Source organism: Notolepis coatsorum (genome assembly GCF_963971535.1).
Source record: "Notolepis coatsorum genome assembly, chromosome: 3".
Lineage (NCBI taxonomy): Eukaryota > Metazoa > Chordata > Actinopteri > Aulopiformes > Paralepididae > Notolepis > Notolepis coatsorum.
This window is the reverse complement of record NC_140167.1, coordinates 9,810,134-9,828,699: the sequence shown is the minus strand read 5'-3', so window position 1 is coordinate 9,828,699 and position 18,566 is coordinate 9,810,134. Positions and strand designations below refer to the sequence as shown.

The 18,566-nt window shown below is 44.4% G+C and overlaps 1 protein-coding gene across 1 annotated transcript in view; it reads right to left on the bottom strand.

Annotated features, from left to right (window-relative positions):
* grm1b (glutamate receptor, metabotropic 1b) overlaps positions 1 to 18,566 on the bottom strand; it is a gene marked incomplete at both ends in the record, with an annotated part of 53,062 nt that overhangs the window by 26,062 nt on the left and 8,434 nt on the right. The window contains one exon of the mRNA XM_084310374.1: positions 16,092 to 16,341. Within this exon, the coding sequence (XP_084166500.1) occupies positions 16,092 to 16,341 (250 nt within the window). The remainder of the gene's footprint in view (positions 1 to 16,091; positions 16,342 to 18,566) is intronic.

The window sequence follows — 18,566 nt, the reverse complement described above, 5'->3', positions numbered from 1 at the left end:
ACACAAAGGGAGCCGCATGTGATTGGTGGAGGCGGGACCCTTACAAAAAACTAAATATCCATCAAAATCAGTGTTGTTGCTAATCATTGACACATGCTAGCCTGACTGGGGCTATATTTTGCACTATATATGATTTCCCCAGTCCGGCCCTGGTTAAAAGCCTCCAATGCTTATTAGTGTGTGTGCGTTTGAACGTTTGCATGTTTCAACCATACATTTCCATTTATATAAAAAAAATAAAAAATTAAATAAATATATATATATTTTTATTAATTTAACCTCCTATAATAGTGGGGGTTGCGGCTCTCTGAGACCGTTATTTCGGGGGTCGCGGCCTGAAAACTTTGGGAACCCCTGCTCTAGCTCATGGAATGAACTCCAACAGTCCTTAAAGCTTGAGATTCTCCCCTCTGTTGCAGAATTTAAGACCTTGATCTCCAACCTTTGTCAATCAAGTTGTACATGTTTTAATTGATTCGTTATCCTTGCTTTTCGCCCCGTCTTGTTGTCTTATTGTTATGATTTTATATGCTGTGTGATTGTATATGCTTCTTTTTGCTTAACTCTGTATGCTTTGCTTAACTCTGTATGTACACTCGATGTGACTGAAAACCTCAGTTGCCTTTAGTGTTTAAATAAAGGTTTGAAATTGAATGAAATGAAAAGAGAAAATTGGCCGCCATGTGAATAATATGGTCAATTCAAGTAAAAAACACAAAAACGAAAGACAAGTGGAGATTTACGCTCAACAACAGTGATATCCTAAAAAGCAACAATAAAATAAAAAAATCATCCATCGTCTTTTGTTTGATTTAACAGAGGGTAATCTTATGTGTAGTACTACAATATTCTAACCAGAAATTGTACTATTAGACAGGATACACTGATTAAGATGAATGGATAAACATTCTAATGCCTAGGATGTATAGGACAACGTTACTGTTGTAAATTCCCCACTATTATACTGTGTATTGTTATTTCCATTCAGGCACCCCTTCTTTGGACAGCCCAGAGGTATCCTAGTCCTAGTCAGGCATCTCTCTGGACAGCCCAAGGGTCCTTAGTCTGGTAATTAAATACAGGTGGTGAATTGCCGGTACGCTTCTATCCTTCCGGCAAGCAACAAGCCCTTCCGCGTTGCTCTGATTGGCCAGCGATCTGCTACGCTCGTTTCCCCCCTACGCCGGTAACGCGCGCATGCGCATTATGCATTCGTCACTACTCTCGATATTGACGTGATTCCATCAACACATAGGTAATATTAATAGGTTTTGTCGCCGCGGCGGTAGATAATAATAATAATAATACTGAGAATAATAATAATTAGACAAACGCACGCAATTGGCACAAGTGTAAATTATGCATTCGTCACTACTCTCTATATTGACGTGATTCCATCAACACATAGGTAATATTAATAGGTTTTGCCGCCGCGGCGGTAGATAATAATAATAATAATACTTAGAATAATAATACTTAGACAAACGCACGCAATTGGCACAAGTGTAAATTATGCATTCGTCACTACTCTCTATATTGACGTGATTCCATCAACACATAGGTAATATTTAGATCACAGGCTGGTCATGCATAATCTCGCCCACCAGGCTGTAAACATCATCAACTTATTGCCATCATGGACCAATAACAGAACAGATTGACAGGTGGTGACAAAGCACAAGACTGGGCATTTATTTAAAAAACATATATACCCTAACCACATAACAGATATTTAAAAGGTAATTAACAGGCATGTTCTGCAACATATATCCACTCTTGAACAATGAAAAACTCCTTTTTCTTCTATTTACAAATAAGAGCAGCTCTGAAGGCTCACGGAGATGAACGTTATTTCAATAGCAGTGATTGTCCATCTTAGTTAGTTAGGCGTTGGAGTATATTAGGCCGTGAGCCAGTAGGGTTGGTCGTTACCATCTTGGGGGACAAACTTTCATAGTGATTTTTGGGAAGGTATACACCCCTACTGCTAGAAAAGATGTGATAGCAATGTAGCAGTTGCCTCCAAATGTGTGCTATCACATCTTTTATAACACTACCAAGCATATTTTTCAGGCCTCCTGTCCGAAATTACATGCCCCAAATGAATCATGATAGCTCCTGAACTATATAATATGCATGTTTCTGGTTTTGATTGATTGATTGAAAACTTTATTAACAGATTGCAGAATGGGTACAGTACAGTACAGCTCAATACATACAATTGTTAAGGGGATGCAGACCAGAGAAAGACTTTCGTCTTGTTTACATCAGGGTCCCCCAACTGTGGATAGGGCCCAGGAAAATCGCCCAAGGGGATGAGAAAGGATATCTTCCATATGTAGACTGCGCCCTTGTGCCATCACTTTGATGTGTCCAAACCAGACCTGTTTGCTTTCAAGATCATTGCCCTCCCACTTGATTTCACTTCTCTCTTCTTACACATATCACTGAATGTTTTTAGCCTGTTGGTTTTCATTGGGTCATGGAATTTCTTTGCTTTCTCCAGTCTCTCATCCTTGAAGATTGCTCACCAATCTCATATGCCTTCATCAGGTTGGAGTCAATCTCCTTGGGGGCTGTCTTTGCTGTAGAGATTCTAATGAGGTCCCGCTTCTCTGCAAATGGGTTGACCCATTCCTGTATGAGGCTAACCACTGCTAAAACTGCTTCCTCATCTTTCAGGATTATTGGCTGCTGTAGCTCCGCATGACAAACCTCTGATTTGTTACCTTGCACCATCTCCCTTAACTGTCCCAGGAATGCACTGCGGTGCTCAGCTGTTAGCTGTAACTTCAGTAGCCTGGTCCACAGGAATCCATCCAAAGGGGTTGTTACTTGACAGCTGCACCAAGAATTGGCCTGTCTTGAAGGCCTCATACACAGCAGGATGCTTCTCTGGGTGGTTTTTCATCTGAGCAAAGTAAGGGGACAGGTACCTGGTATAAGGGCCTAACTTGACTAAACAAAACAATAAATCTATAAATCCCTTGAGGAGGCTGATACCGGCTAAAACATATAGTTGACGCGTGTTCCAGAAAGTCTGTCCACAGGGTTATCAGCTCAGCTAAGAGTGGACTTTGCAGCAGATTGTTCGCCGTCTGTTCAAGTCACTGGCCATGTCTTTCACATTGTCCAAGAATGATTTGATCATCCCACTCTTCTGGAATGCTGTCCTCAACCCACAGTGTGAACTCTGAACTCTGCCCATGCGAGTCTCATCAGTGCTTCATAGATGTACTTGTGGACCCTGACAGCACGGTTATAGTGTTTACCATCAAGGACTCCATTGACAGAACCCTCTGCGACAATTCTAGCCTCTATGCATATGTCCTTTAGACCAGCATCCCGAAATCGCTTTCCTAGGATGGCTAAGGCATTACATATGGTATGGAATGTCCCCATTCTGAGAAGAATGTTGGAGAAGCGCTCTTTGTGCTTCCAGGCAATTTCAGTGGCTTTCGCATATAGTGCTTGATCCATGACTACCACAATTGATTCTAGATGCAGTTACTTTCTGATTATCTCTGATTGATTTAGGATTTCAAACACTGGTCAACTGTGTGGCTGGTGAATTGATGGTTGGCAGATACCCAACTATATCTTGTGAGATTGGTTCTTGGTCCCTGGTGCTGATATTAAAACCAGTCCAGCTTGGGATTGTCTGATTCTCTGTATCTGTTTGCCTTGCAAGTGCCCACACCAGGTTCTTCTTGCAGGCAAGAAGAGCAGCTTCCTTGGTTTCCTGGACACAGTGTTCCCTGGTTGGGAGATGCTGTGGGCCCACACGCGCACCTGCTACATATACTCCCAGTTCTTGGTCCTCAATGGTGACCGATCTCTGCTTCAGTTTATCAATGTGTGGAAGCTCAGCTCTTGGTAGTTGTGGTCCATAGACATTGGCCTGTACAACTATACCATTGACTCTATGTGATGTGCCCTTTCCAGTGAGAGTTTCCTCAAGTCTATCAATATTGTCCCATGCAAGATTGATGCTGGAAGTACAACTCTTTGAGTTGAGGCTGTTGCTAGCTTTTGGAGACACAGAGCAGTGTCATTCTCTTCAAGTTGGGAGTAATAGACCCCATGCCCAAGCTTGTTCAGTGTTTGGATGAGCTCAGTATTACCCGTCAATGTTTTTACTGCATAAGGAAGTAGAAGGTGGTTTGTGTTAAAAATGTAAACATGATTACTTGATTAAAATGTTCCTTACGCTTTCTCCTAGCATCACGATCGGCCATGCTTGCTGAAAGAGGGGTGTGGCTCTAATGCAGTCCACTTTAGATGATGTGGAACAGTGGTTGGCTTATAGACATCCAATAAAATGTTTGTTCATATGGGTGGGTGGAGTCAGATAATAATAATAATAATAATTATAGATCTAGCCAGCCTTTAAAAGTCATGTCCATGGATCAAATGGGATATCTTTATAAATTGTATCATAAATGTTGTATTTTTTGTGTATTTTCATCAGATCCAGAGTTACATTTGTAGTCAAGGAGTAGGAGGACACATTCAGTTGCATTATTATCCATGTGATATTGGTAATAATGGTCATATTGCCTTTTAAATTAAGATTATGTACCAGGCGAGGATATAAATATGATGTTTTCCTTCATTGTATCTCCATTTAATCTGGAATGGTAATATATGTGGGTTTACTTACACTGGATTCATATGTCCTAGCTTGTTACCTATCAAAGGAGACCAGACACATGCATATAGGCCTTATGGTTCAGGAGCTATCATGATTAATTTGTGGCTACAAGGCTCATTCTGATAGTGGCTTTGGCAAGTCAGATCACGCATCCATTTTCCTTACACCCAAGTACAGACAAAGAATTAAAAGTACTCCCGTAGTCTCGCGAGAGGTGCAGAAATGGGATGTGACGTCAGAGGATACACTAGTGTCAGTGTTTCACAACACAGACTGGATTGTATTCCGCGACACAGATAACATTAATGCCTACACGGAGACAGTGCTGGACTATGTCTGTACTAGGGTGAAAGAAACAATCCCCACTACCAAAATGAAAGTTTACCCAAATCAAAAACCCTGGGTAGACAAATCCGTCCGTGAAGCTCTGAGAGAGCGCACCAAAGCATACAATGACGGCCTAGTGGCAGGCAACATGAACGACCACAAGGTGGCGCAACACAACGTAAGGAGGACAGTGACAGAGGCCAAACGACGCTACAGGGATAAAATTGAACTCCAGTTTGAACAAGCTGACTCTAGAGCTATGTGGCAGGGGCTCAAAACGATGACAGACTACAAAGGCGCCTCCCTCAAACTGAACAGTGACATCTCCTTAGCAAACGACCTCAATACCTTCTATGCGAGGTTTGATGCTGGTAATAACAACACCAGCTCACAAGCCTCGGCAATGGGGGGGGGGGGGTCGGCTGCTGATGGAGGCGCAGTGTTCAGGGTAACAGAGCATGAGGTGAGGCGGACCTTTAAAAAAGTGAATATCAGGAAGGCAGCAGGTCCGGACGGCATCCCCGGCCGCGTCCTAAAAGTCTGTGCCGACCAACTGGCCCCAGTATTCACTGACATATTTAACCTGTCCTTAGAACAGGCTGTCATCCCCACCTGCCTGAAGAAGTCCACTATTATCCCTGTACCCAAAAAATCCAAGCCTGCTTGCCTCAACGACTACCGCCCTGTAGCTCTCACCTCCATAGCCATGAAGTGCTTTGAGAAGCTAGTAAAGGGCTACATCTGCTCCTCCCTCCCCATCAACATGGACCCCCTGCAATTTGCATACCGCCCCAACAGGTCCACGGAGGACGCCATATCCCATGTGCTGCACACAGCAGCATCACACCTGGACAAGAGGCAGGGGAACTATGTGAGAATGCTATTCATCGACTACAGCTCGGCATTCAATACCATAGTCCCCTCCATACTCATAGCCAAGCTCAGGGACCTGGGCTTGGGCTATGACCTCTGCCAGTGGGTCTTGGACTTCCTGACTGGCAGACCCCAGGTGGTGAGAGCAGGCAACTGCACCTCCTCATCCATCACCCTCAACATAGGGGCCCCCCAGGGCTGTGTTCTGAGTCCCCTCCTCTACTCCCTGTACACACACGACTGTGTGGCTCAGCGGAGTAGCAATACAATCGTCAAATTTGCTGACGACACAGTGGTGGTGGGCCTGATCTCTGCCAACGACGAGAGGGCCTACCTGGAAGAGGTCAAGGTCCTGGCGGGATGGTGCCAGGAAAACAGCCTCTCCCTGAACGTCAGCAAAACAAAGGAGATGATTGTGGACTTCAGGAGGTCGGGGGTCAAGGACTACAGCCCCCTCAGCATCGACGGGGCACCGGTTGAGAGAGTCAACAGCTTCAAGTACCTCGGAGCCCACATATCCGAGGACTTGAAATGGACCATACACATTAACAGTGTGGTGAAGAAGGCACGACAACGCCTCTACTTCCTCAGGCGCCTAAGGAAGTTCCAAGTCAGCCGGAAGATCCTTAAGAACTTCTACTCATGTACAATAGAGAGCATCTTGACCGGCAACATCACCTCCTGGTTTGGGAATAGCACTGCAAAAGACCAAAGCAGACTACAAAGAGTGACACGTTCAGCCGAACGCACAATCGGAGGGGGGCTCCCCACCCTCCAGAACATTTACTACAAGCGTTGCAAGGGGAAGGCTAAGAGAATTATTAAGGACTCGAGCCACCCGAACAACTGCCTCTTTGAACTGCTGCCGTCAGGCAAGCGATACAGGAGTCTCAAGGCGAGCACAGAAAGACTCAGAAGTAGCTTCTATCCCCAGGCCATCAGGCTGCTAAACGAACAATGAATGAACACTACACAACAACAACCACCAAACACACATAGCACACACATCCACACGCACACACTCACTTTAAACAAACACACTGCAGCACCCACTACACACACTTTATAGCACACACCCACTTTAAACAAACACACTGTAGCACCCACTCCCCACACTTTATATTTATGGATGAAGGATTGCACTACAACTCGTACACCTTACTGTAAATTGTACCTAAAATTGTACCTCATCCCATTTCTGCTTTGCACTAGATAGTACTGTACATTAGTACACTGCATAGTTGTGTATTGTATATTATATGGTAACTCAGAACATTGTACATATGTCTATACCGAACAACTGTGACCTCATTTTCTTCTTCTAAATTCATGCTATATTATGTTATTATGTTATTTGATACTATCTTGTCTAGCACAGTCTCTGGAGCGTAACAGTAAGAAGCATTTTGTATGAAAGTATTCTGTACTTCTGTATGACAACTATTAAAGAACTTGAACATGTAATTTCGGACAGGAGGCCTGAAAAATATGCTTGGTAGTGTTATAAAAGATATGATAGCACACATTTGGAGGCAACTGCTGCATTGCTATCACATTTTCTAGCAACAGGGGTGTATACCTTCCCAAAAATCACTATGAAAGTTAGTCCCCCAAGATGGTAGCCGTGGCCCAAATTTGGGGCCCTGGCTCACGGCCTATATAGCGCAGCGTATATTGATGCAGGTAGGTATTATCTGATGCAGCTAGGTATTATCATGCTAATATGGCGTGTTCTGCGATACCTGCTTATTATTATTATTATTATTATGAGCCTTCGCGGCTCATGCGCATGCGCGCTCACGCTGGCGTAGGGGGGGAAACGAGCGTAGATCGCGGCTTGTCGCTGGCCAATCAGAGCAACGCGGAAGGGCTTGTTGCTTGCCGGAAGGATACAAGCTGCCGGTACTTCTGTTTCCATTGCAGAGTGAAGTTCCTGAGGAAGTAAGTTACCAACAGCCTCCAAATGTAGTGCCTGTGGTTTATATTAGATATATGTCATGTGGGGCGGCTACGTGGCGTAGTGGGCAAGGCGCTCGCCACGAATGACGGAGACGCTGGGCTTGCCTGTTCGAGACCAGCGCTCCACATTGCTTTCAGTTTAGCTGGCCGTCCATACTAATACACATTGGCCGTATTAGGGGGTGGGAAACTGATGGGTGGACAGCGACTCCTACAGGTCGGTTGGTGCGCCTGCGCAGTAGAATCAGGAAGTGTCGGGGGCAGCGTGAGCCTCCCACGCGTTACTCCTCGCCACTGAGAGATCGAGCTGCGCAGGTGAAAAGATGCGACTGCTGTTACCTCAAGTACCGGAGGGGACTTGTGCTATGTATGACTTAGTCCACATTGCAGCCGGCTTGTGGGAGGCAAGAAACAGCGTTCGTGACAGGGGAGGGTTGAATTGGATGATACGAAATTGGGATGGGAGAAAATATAGAAAATGGGAGAAAAAGTGGATAAAAAAAAATATATATGTCATGTGTAGCCTGCATTGTGTTTAGTTAAGATGCTGTGACTTATGTGTATGATTATGACTTGGGGGTTGCTGCTTTGTGTCGTGTTTTGGTTTGTGCTGCTAATTGAGCTAATGCTAGCCAGCTAGTTATGCTATATGGCATATTGCCATTAGCATGTTAGCATTGGCATTGGCTCGGTTGGCCGCATGGCATGGAGTAGTGACTAGTCATGGTCGTGCATATGGGTCACCTAGCAGCCTGGTGCAGGCAGTGTATAATGTATAATACATATGACATTTACCTCTGCTAATGACCGTATTGTTTTCTGCTTGTGTGTTGCAGAATACCACTCAATCTCTCATTGTTCCATCCAGCCTCGCAGCCTGGATGGAAATCACTCTGAAATACCTCATCATCCTTTGATCCTTGATACAAACATTAAACTACAAAGGACTGCTCTCTGTGTCTGTGTCCGCTCTCTGACCGGGGTTGTGCCGTTTTTGGATAAAGTGGCTCCGGCAAACGACACCACAAGATTATATCTTCAATAGTTACTGTACATTTTATGTCGAGTTGGCGTTTTTTGAGAATGAACTGACGGAGCCTGTCCTCCGTGTCACCACCACCAGTCACACCTCGCCATCTGTTTCCCAGCAGCACACTATTCCAACACATCGCGTGCCAAGAACATGCAGCTCTGACTGACGTACGCACATACAAGTAGCTAATTGCACAAAAGAAACTCCATTGTGGGGTGTGAAAGGGTTAACCCTTTGTCGTGTGGCGGTGAAAGGGTTAATCCTCTGTATTGTCGCAGTGAAAGGGTTAACCCGGTGGTAGTGAAAGGGTTAAAGCTGTGCCATGTAGTGTTTATTTTTTTAAGGTGCTGTAAGCAGTAATTTTTTTGGTAAAAAATATGTGGTCTACATGTAAAAAATAATAGCTCTACATTCTGGCAGCCATCACTGATATAGAGTGTCTGGTCACTGGTCAGTAACATGGGTCTCCCAGTCCCTCCACTCTGCAGTAAACAGCCATCACTGATATAGAGTGTCTGGTCAGTAACATGGGTCTCCCAGTCCCTCCACTCTGCAGTAAACAGCCATCACTGATATAGAGTGTCTGGTCAGTAACATGGGTCTCCCGGTCCCTCCGCTCTGCAGTAAACGGCCATCACTGATATAGAGTGTCTGGTCAGTAACATGGGTCTCCCAGTCCCTCCACTCTGCAGTAAACAGCCATCACTGATATAGAGTGTCTGGTCAGTAACATGGGTCTCCCGGTCCCTCTGCTCTGCAGTAAACAGCCATCACTGATATAGAGTGTCTGGTCAGTAACATGGTTCTCCCAGTCCCTCCACTCTACAGTAAACAGCCATCACTGATATAGAGTGTCTGGTCAGTAACATGGGTCTCCCGGTCCCTCTGCTCTGCAGTAAACAGCCATCACTGATACAGAGTGTCTGGTCAGTAACATGGGTCTCCCAGTCCCTCCACTCTGCAGTAAACAGCCATCACTGATACAGAGTGTCTGGTCAGTAACATGGGTCTCCCAGTCCCTCCACTCTGCAGTAAACAGCCATCACTGATATAGAGTGTCTGGTCAGTAACATGGGTCTCCCGGTCCCTCCACTCTGCAGTAAACAGCCATCACTGATATAGAGTGTCTGGTCAGTAACATGGGTCTCCCAGTTCCTCCACTCTGCAGTAAACAGAAAATGCATGTTCTGGTATCCCGTTCCCACTCTGCCTGAGTGCAATAAGCAAATGTGGCTTGGCAAGACCTATTTAACACTTAAGCGATAATAAGCGATTTATTAACACGTCTATTTTACCATGTCTATTCTAGTTATCTTTTTATTATTACTATTACTATTGTGCAACAATCGAAGCGGGCATGGCCAACCGCATTTCACTGTATGCCCTGGTATGTATGTGATGAATAAAAACTCCTGAATCTTGAATCTAACAAAAGAAATATCCCTTACAGCTCCTTTGTTCTGAAAAGTCTAAATAAAGTATGATGCATCTCAAACTGTCTCACTGGAACACTGCTTAAAGCTAGAAATGATCTAATTGGCTGTGGTGTTTCCCTCCCGCCAGCTTTACCAGACAGAGAAGCATCTTCTGAGCACAACATTGGTTCACTTTGTTCTAAAATGTTCCCAAACATCACTGTGAATGAGGGAAACCTCGGCATCCGTTTTATTTGGTTGTTTGTTTGATGTGTGTTTTAATTATTTCCCTTACCTCTGTGATGTATGTATCGTCTGTCTCTTTTCCATTTAATTTAATTTAATTTAATACAGTTTTTTTTACCCTTCGAGATGCCCTTTTTAAAGATTTATTTTTTAGCATTTTTACAGCTTCATTTATTGGCTATACAAGACCGACAGAGGAGAGGGAGAACGGGAGAAGATGTGGGGAGGACGCGTGACGGATCAGCCCGGGAGCGGGAGGCGAACCCGGGGCGGCCGCGTAGGTGTGTGAGGCACTATGCGGCGCCCCTCGAGAGGCCCTTTTGTCCTCTCACCAGGCCGTTATTGTAAATAATAATTTGTTCTTAATTCACCTGCCTGGGGTAAATATATATATATATATATTTCATTTTCTTTTAATATATAAAATATAGTCAAAGACTACTTTGATCCGCGGCTGGGAGGCGCAGCGGAGATTGTGCTCGTCACCAATGCAAGAGACTCCGGTCTCGAATCCCGGTGTCAGCATTGCCTCCGGCTTGGGCCAGTCGTCAAACTATCTCAATTGGCAGAGGTAGGGGGTGGAAGTCGATGGGTGGGGATTGGACGTTGTGGACAGCGACTCCTACATGTCGGTTGGGGGACGCCTGCACAGCAGAGACAGGAAGTAGCGGGGGCAGCGTGAGCCTCCCACGCGTTACACCTTGCCACTGAGGGTCCGCGCTGTCTGGTGAAAAGATGCGACAGGCTGCCTCCTTGTGTACCGGAGGGGACGCGTGATACAAGGCTTCTATCCTCCCTACGACCGACCAGTGGGAGGCATAGTCGAGCAACGGTCAAGACAGGGGAGGGGAGAATTGGAAATACGAAATTGGGATGGGAGAAAAATAGAAAATGAGGAAAAAAAGTGGATAAAAAAAAAAGACTACTTTGATCCTTTAGAGTTCAGCAAATTAGTTCTCTGTTTACATTTTTTTTATATTTCTTTTTAGAAAAGTAGTTTTGCTCACTCACCCCCCGATCCCCCCCCCCCCCCCCCCCCCCCCCCTCCTCACAGCCTCCGCACAGCAGAGGATGGATAGCAGGTACCGTCTCCTCGGGGCGTTCTCATTGGCCCATCGCACGAGCTGGCATGTGTGTGTGTGCAGTTACCGCATTGCTCTAAAAGAACATTCTTTTTCAGTAGTCTCCTTGACCCAGAAAAGAAAAAGCAGCCGCACCAAACTCCTGTCCTCTTTACGCTCCGCAGAGACGCTTCAAACGGGGGGCAGCGCAAATCCAACTGGACCGGAGTCTCCGATGGACGTCATGCCTTTTCTTCAGACCTGTGTCTTATCATTCGGTCCCCTGGATAGACTCTGACCAGCACCACTTTCACTCCTTGCCCCAGTTCTCATCAACCTTTGTAAATCCTGTATACACTATATATATATATATTTATATATTTATTCACAAGCCAGCCATCATGGGACACTCTTTGCCCGAGCCTTAACTTTTAACAGTAATACTCTCTTCACACACTGTAAATATATACATATACATATACATATATCTATCTATCTATCTATCTATCTATCTATCTATATACAGTATCTGTCTGTACATCTTCTTTACACATCTGTGGATACTATATCTATATCTGTACATATCCCTTACCTATACTCTTACTAGGTAGTTACGCTACCTGCCATGACTTGGCAGTATGATGGTATTATGATTTTATGTCTTTTTGCTTATTTCTGTATATGTACACTCGACGTGACTGTAAATGAGGGAAACCTCAGTTGCCTTTAGAGTTTAAATAAAGGTTTGAAATTAAATGAAAATGACTTACTACCAGTCTCTTTATACCTGTATCACTGTACATATTAATACTACAACTCTGTACATACATCTGATTAGCATTATACTCAGTAGTACTAATATATACATTATACCCAGTTTAGTCACCTGTACATTGTATATTACTATTGCACTTTACTGTGACATTTGCACTCTGGTTGGATGCCAAACTTATTTTCGTTGTACTGTACTTGTGCTGTATGATGCACTGTATAATATGCTGTATAATACATTTGAATCTAATCTAATCCAGTCTAATCTAATCTAGTCTAATCTAATCTAATCTAATCTAATATAATCTAAATGAAGCAGTCATTCATTAATGAGCTCTCATATATTATCTGTAGACTGGTTACACTTGTATCCAGACTCGTGTTTCATCATTTGGCCCCCTTGGGAATCGTTTCCGATCCTTGTTGCTTTTAACGTTCGCCCTACTTGTCCACCAAATAAAGCTAATGAGTTGTTGTTAATGAATATATTACACGCCGCCGTTTGAGCATCTGATCTCAGCTACCCGACACGATGGGGACCCGATGAGAGGTGAGATTCGGCGTGGAGAGACATGTCTGGTATGTAAAGTGCTCATATGGGCTTTGACGCCCCAGTAGTCCTCGTTCCCCGGCTCTCACTGGAGACGCCGTATTAAGCCTACAGCGTGCCTGTGATCTGACAGGGAGCGGGAGAACTCACTGTGTGGATGCATTATTCATGACCAGGCCTGACTCAAAGCGTCTCCTTCTGCTTTCAGAGGAGCTCTACTCCCATTCGGAGGAAGGAGAAGAAGAGGAAGAAGGAGGAGGAGGAGAAGGAGAAGAAGAAGGAGAAGGAGAAGAAGAAGAAGACGATAGTAGTGTGATAGTAAAGGGTTAACCTTCTGCAGCGTGGCAGTGAAAGGGTTAACCTGCTGTGTCGTGTGGCAGTGAAAGGGTTAACCTTCTGTGTTGTCGCAGTGAAAGGGTTAACCCTTTGGTAGTTCGGCGGTGAAAGGGTTAACCCGCGGTGGGTCTCGTTGAATACCGTAAGAAATCATCCAACGTCAGTCTTACCTCTGCCTGAATGACCGTGTGGACGGTTTCGACTGGACAATATAAACTTTCTAAACGGACTACATTTTGACGTCCTGTCAGCTGTTCATGTTATCGAAGCACTGCAACAGGAAATCAACTTGGGTCCAGGCTGTTCCCAACACTATAATTAAACTCTATACTCTGTAATTCTGTAATTGAACCTGGAAAATGGTGAGTCATTAATGGATCAGTTTTTTTTTTTTTTACTTTTTTTTTTTGATTTTATCGCTTTTCTGGTCAAGCATGACCGACAGAAACAGGTTGAAATGGGATGTAGAGCAGGGGAAGACACTCTGAGAAAATACGGCGGGTCCGGGAATCGAACTCGTGTACCCCAGATCCGTGACGAGCACGGTTTTCCCCGACGCAGAAATAGCGCCGAGATATGCGGTGAGCTACGGGAGCTCAATGGATCAGTTCTATTGAAGCCTGTATTAAAAATTTTAATATACCAGATATCTGAGGAAATCAACCACTATATCAAACGTTAGCTAGTTAACAAGGCAACAAATTGCTGATGATTCTGACATCCGAGGTGATCTGTTTAAATGACATAAACGAGGAGATGGCTGATCCCATTCAACTCAATGTCGGGTGTTCCACACTTGGCACCAATGTGCGTTTACACACTACTAACACAGTGACGTGATGATGACCCCTCCTTCTTTTATAGTTTCCTCGAGTTGTCGTGGTCAAGTGTTGGTTTAGTGAATGAGACCCAGAAGGTTGTGTTGTTGTTATTTGTTAAATTATCTTTTGGATGAACATTCCAGTGACTCTGAAGTTAAGGTGTTACCAAAGGTCAGTGAATTCAACCCAGATTCGGCTCAACCAAGGGACTAAACACGTTTCGCAATTATGCCACAACAATGTGGAACGCCCTACCCACAGCCGTAAAATAATGTGAATCCCTACCCTCCTTCAAAACCGCTCTCAAAGAGCACCTACGGGAGGCTGCAATTCGAAACTGGCCCCTGTAAATGTCCAACTGGTGGTGAGGGCCGGTCGGGGGCGGACGGTCTAAACGGATGTGTCAGTTGTGCAGGGTCGGCTGCTCAGGCAGAACAGCCGGCTCCAGGCGAGGATTCCTCCTCCGTTACCTCTCCACCTCCTAACCCGATGCAGCTACAGTAGCTAGCCGTTAGCCTGTAGCTAACGATTAGCCGGTAGCTAACCGTTGGCCTATATAGCTAGCCGTTAGCCTGTAGCTAGCCTATAGCTTGTAGCTAGCCGTTAGCCTGTAGCGTCCGATGGACAATTAGGATTGCATGGAGGGGGCGGGGAGTTCTTGTTTGACGCCCCATGAAGACAGAGCTCTCAGCTCTCTCCCCTCGGGCAGAGTGTGCTTTGTTTTCCTGGGAGCCCTGTAGTCCAAGTCTGGGTTCAAGTCCCACCTCCGAGACGGGACGCCCTACTGCCATATCCGCACTGGACGTTGGCCCCCGCCTATCAGAAAGAGAAGGTGAGTTGAGCCTCCCGCCACGAGGGATGCGAGCGAGACGGGCCTGTGCTACAGACCGCTGTCATTGTAAAGGATAGATGATGCGATGCAGTCGAGACTGTTGGTCCTTCTGCTCTGCTCTCTAACAGTAGTGTATATTGGGCCGTTTTGTCTAAATCAAATCAGATTTATTTATAAGGCCCGACAACACACGTTAATGTCCCCATGGGCCGTACATGTCTTCTTTAAACAAGTCAAGAAGAAAACATAACAATAAGTCAAGAACAGAACAAGAACACCATAAGGTCCAAAAAAATTTAAGATAAATGCAAATAAATGAAAGAATGCAAGCACTCCCAGACATACCCCACGCGAAGGTAAGGAAAAACTCACTAAAACCTAACAATAGGGAAAAAAGCTCCACAGGCAGTGTGGAGAGAAACCTTAGAAGGGCCGTTCAAGGGGGGATCTCCCTTCTTAGATGTTGGTGATAGTAGTGTTGCAGACGGACAGTTGGTAAGCATGCACTCATGTGTGTAGTGAAACACAGATGAGTGCATGCAATAGCAACTGAACATTTTGAAAGATTAAAGATAGAGCTACTTAGTCCAATCTGTTACATGAACCTTTTTCAATTGTTTCGCTCACGTTGAGGTCTCTCTGGGAAAACCGCTGTCTTCCCCTCTTACATAAAGAGCAGAATTGACGCGGTTTTTATTCCCAGGCTCGTCGCACAAGAGCCCGTGTCTGTGTCTCTAGTACCGGCTTCCTGCTGCTCGTCCCAGACAGCGGGGAGAAACATTGTGGGGCTATTTTTTGCTAGAAATTCGCCGTCACTGTTCTCTGGTTCTTTACGGGCATACACGCTGTTTCATAAATCAGTCTTACGAGACCGATCAGCGCTGGCCCAGGGTGTTTTTCAATGATTGAATCCGCCTTTTGGGACCGGCGCGCCTTGGTTGCCTAACATCATAAATATGGCTTTTTTTTATGGGGGGGGGGGTTCTGGTAGTCCTCCCCCTGGTCATGTTGAGAGTCAAACACGCACTGTGCACGGAAACATGAAAAACAATTCACTCACATCACGGCAACGGGATACACAAATTATCTGGCAAGACATGGGATCGTGCACTAAAGGAGATTACTGTGATACTCCGGGAAAATACATTTCCCATCCATTCAGATTCCGTGGAGGGGGGGGGGGGGGGGGACAAAAGATAATTATACAACAAACCTTCCGATGAGGAGGAACTCCCCCATGACGCCCAGACGTCTCATGGCCATGAGGAGGCCCCTGACAGTCATGCCTTCACAGAAGCACACCACCACGCGGGCTTTGGGCAAACGCTCCCGCAGCTTCCTCAGCAGCCGGTCGTAGTGCTTCTCGCCCGCGTTGCTGTAGATCTTGTCTGAGTGGGCGATGCACAGGCCTTCCTGAGAGGCCAGCTCCTTGAAGGCGTCCATCCCACTTTCCCCGTAGTTGCCTGAGGGGGGATTTCAAAATCATTCATCAGTCATATTCATTTTTTTTTTTTTATTACTTTCTTTTAGGGCTGTCAGTTTATCGCGTTAATTAGATTAATTTATTACACAGCAAATTATCGCGTTATGAAAATTAAAAAGAAGTTTTTATTTCTTTTACATTTTTTTATAAATTTTAAAATTCCTTTTTTATCTCATTGATTCCATAAGAACGTAAAATAAACATTTATAGATTTTTTTTTTAAATGGTCCATTTGCATGTTCTTGGTATCTGATTCTAGGGACATCTATGGATCTCAGGGAATGTATTCCCAGTGTCAGAAATACTGTGTCTGTTACTAGGCTTGAGTAAATTGTAATGAACCAAATGAGAATATCAATTCAACTGTGAATAACACCATGCTAAACCAGACCTGAAAAATCTAAGCAAATGAATAAAGGGAAGATGATTAAACAGAAGGTTTTGTTGATACAGTACTGAATTCTGCCATCCGGACACATGCCATTTGAAATATGATTATAGAATATAGAATATCAGGCCTAAAATGGTTATGCGATTAAAATGCGATTAATTAGATTAATTAATTAATTACAAATCCTGTAATTAATTAGATTAAAAAAATGTATCGCCTGACAGCACTAATTTATTTATTGTACAGTGGAATACAATACACATTGAATGGCACATTTTGTATTTTTGCCCTCCCTCCCCCCTCCCCTTCTCCCTCCCCTGTCCTACCCAAACCCTACAAATACACAACAGAAAACATTACAAACACATACCTCTCTCACTCGTCCTTCCTTCTCATTGTCCTATAGTGTCTTTAGCTTGGCTATGTAACCAATAAAAGGGCCACAAACTAAGTCGTATTCAATCGTAAAGAAAGTTGCATGGTTGTCTAGTGGGGCCTTGGCTATGAGCTGGTGGTTGTCTAGTGGGGCCTTGGCTATGAGCTGGTGGTTGTCTAGTGGGGCCTTGGCTATGAGCTGGTGGTTGTCTAGTGGGGCCTTGGCTATGAGCTGGTGGTTGTCTAGTGGGGCCTTGGCTATGAGCTGGTGGTTGTCTAGTGGGGCCTTGGCTATGAGCTGGTGGTTGTCTAGTGGGGCCTTGGCTATGAGCTGGTGGTTGTCTAGTGGGGCCTTGGCTATGAGCTGGTGGTTGTCTAGTGGGGCCTTGGCTATGAGCTGGTGGGCCTTGGCTATGAGCTGGTGGTAGCGTTAGTGTTTCAAAGACAATTATATGATGCAGGCTGACTAATAATCTTAAACTCAGTATGTAATCAGTACACTTGAGATGTACAGGGGATGCCATTATTGCTAAAAATGATATCGTCATGCTAATATCCGTCACTGTAAACAGAGTCATGAGAGTTTGGTGGGGGGTTTAATTGGATTTTCCTCAGCTCATCACAAACTCCATTCAGACTCCAGCAGCAAAGAGAAGAAGAAAGATCTGAGGGCTGTGAGTGCACTGCTATGGGGACTCTGGGTTTGCATATGAGGGAGTCACTAGATTAGATTCGATTAGATTCAATAAAAAAATTATTGTCATTATACAGCAATTATACAGATACTATATGAAGAAGAGCTCATTAACGAATGACTGCTTCACTTGGATTAGATTAGATTAGATTAAAAATGTATTGTCATCATACAGCACAAGTACAGTACAACGAAAAGAAGTTTGGGATCCAACTAAAGTGCAAATGTAGCAGTAAAGTGCAACAGCAATATACAATGTACAAGTGGTTAAACTGGGTACAAAATATACAAATTAGTACTACTTAGTGTAGTGCTAATCAGATACATACTACATACAGAGTTGTAGTATTAATCTGTACAGTGATACAGGTATAAAGACACTATGGTAGTAAGTCATACTGGCCAGTAGCGTAACTAGTAAGAGTAGGTAAGGGATATGTACTAACCTACACTGTAGCACTCAACACTTTGATGAACATTGTTACTCAGCTGATGGAGTTGTACCCTTCCTGCTGTCTTGTTGTACAAAACGTGTAAGTCGCTTTGGATAAAAGCGTCAGCTAAATGAAAAAATGTAAATGTAAATGTAATGATATGTACAGATATAGATATAGTATCTACAGATGTGGAAAAAGGATTATATGCAGGTATGTACAGACAGATGTGGATAGATATATGTACAGTAGGAATACATATATATATACAGTATACGCTATCATGCTATCATACAGAGTTATATGGGTAG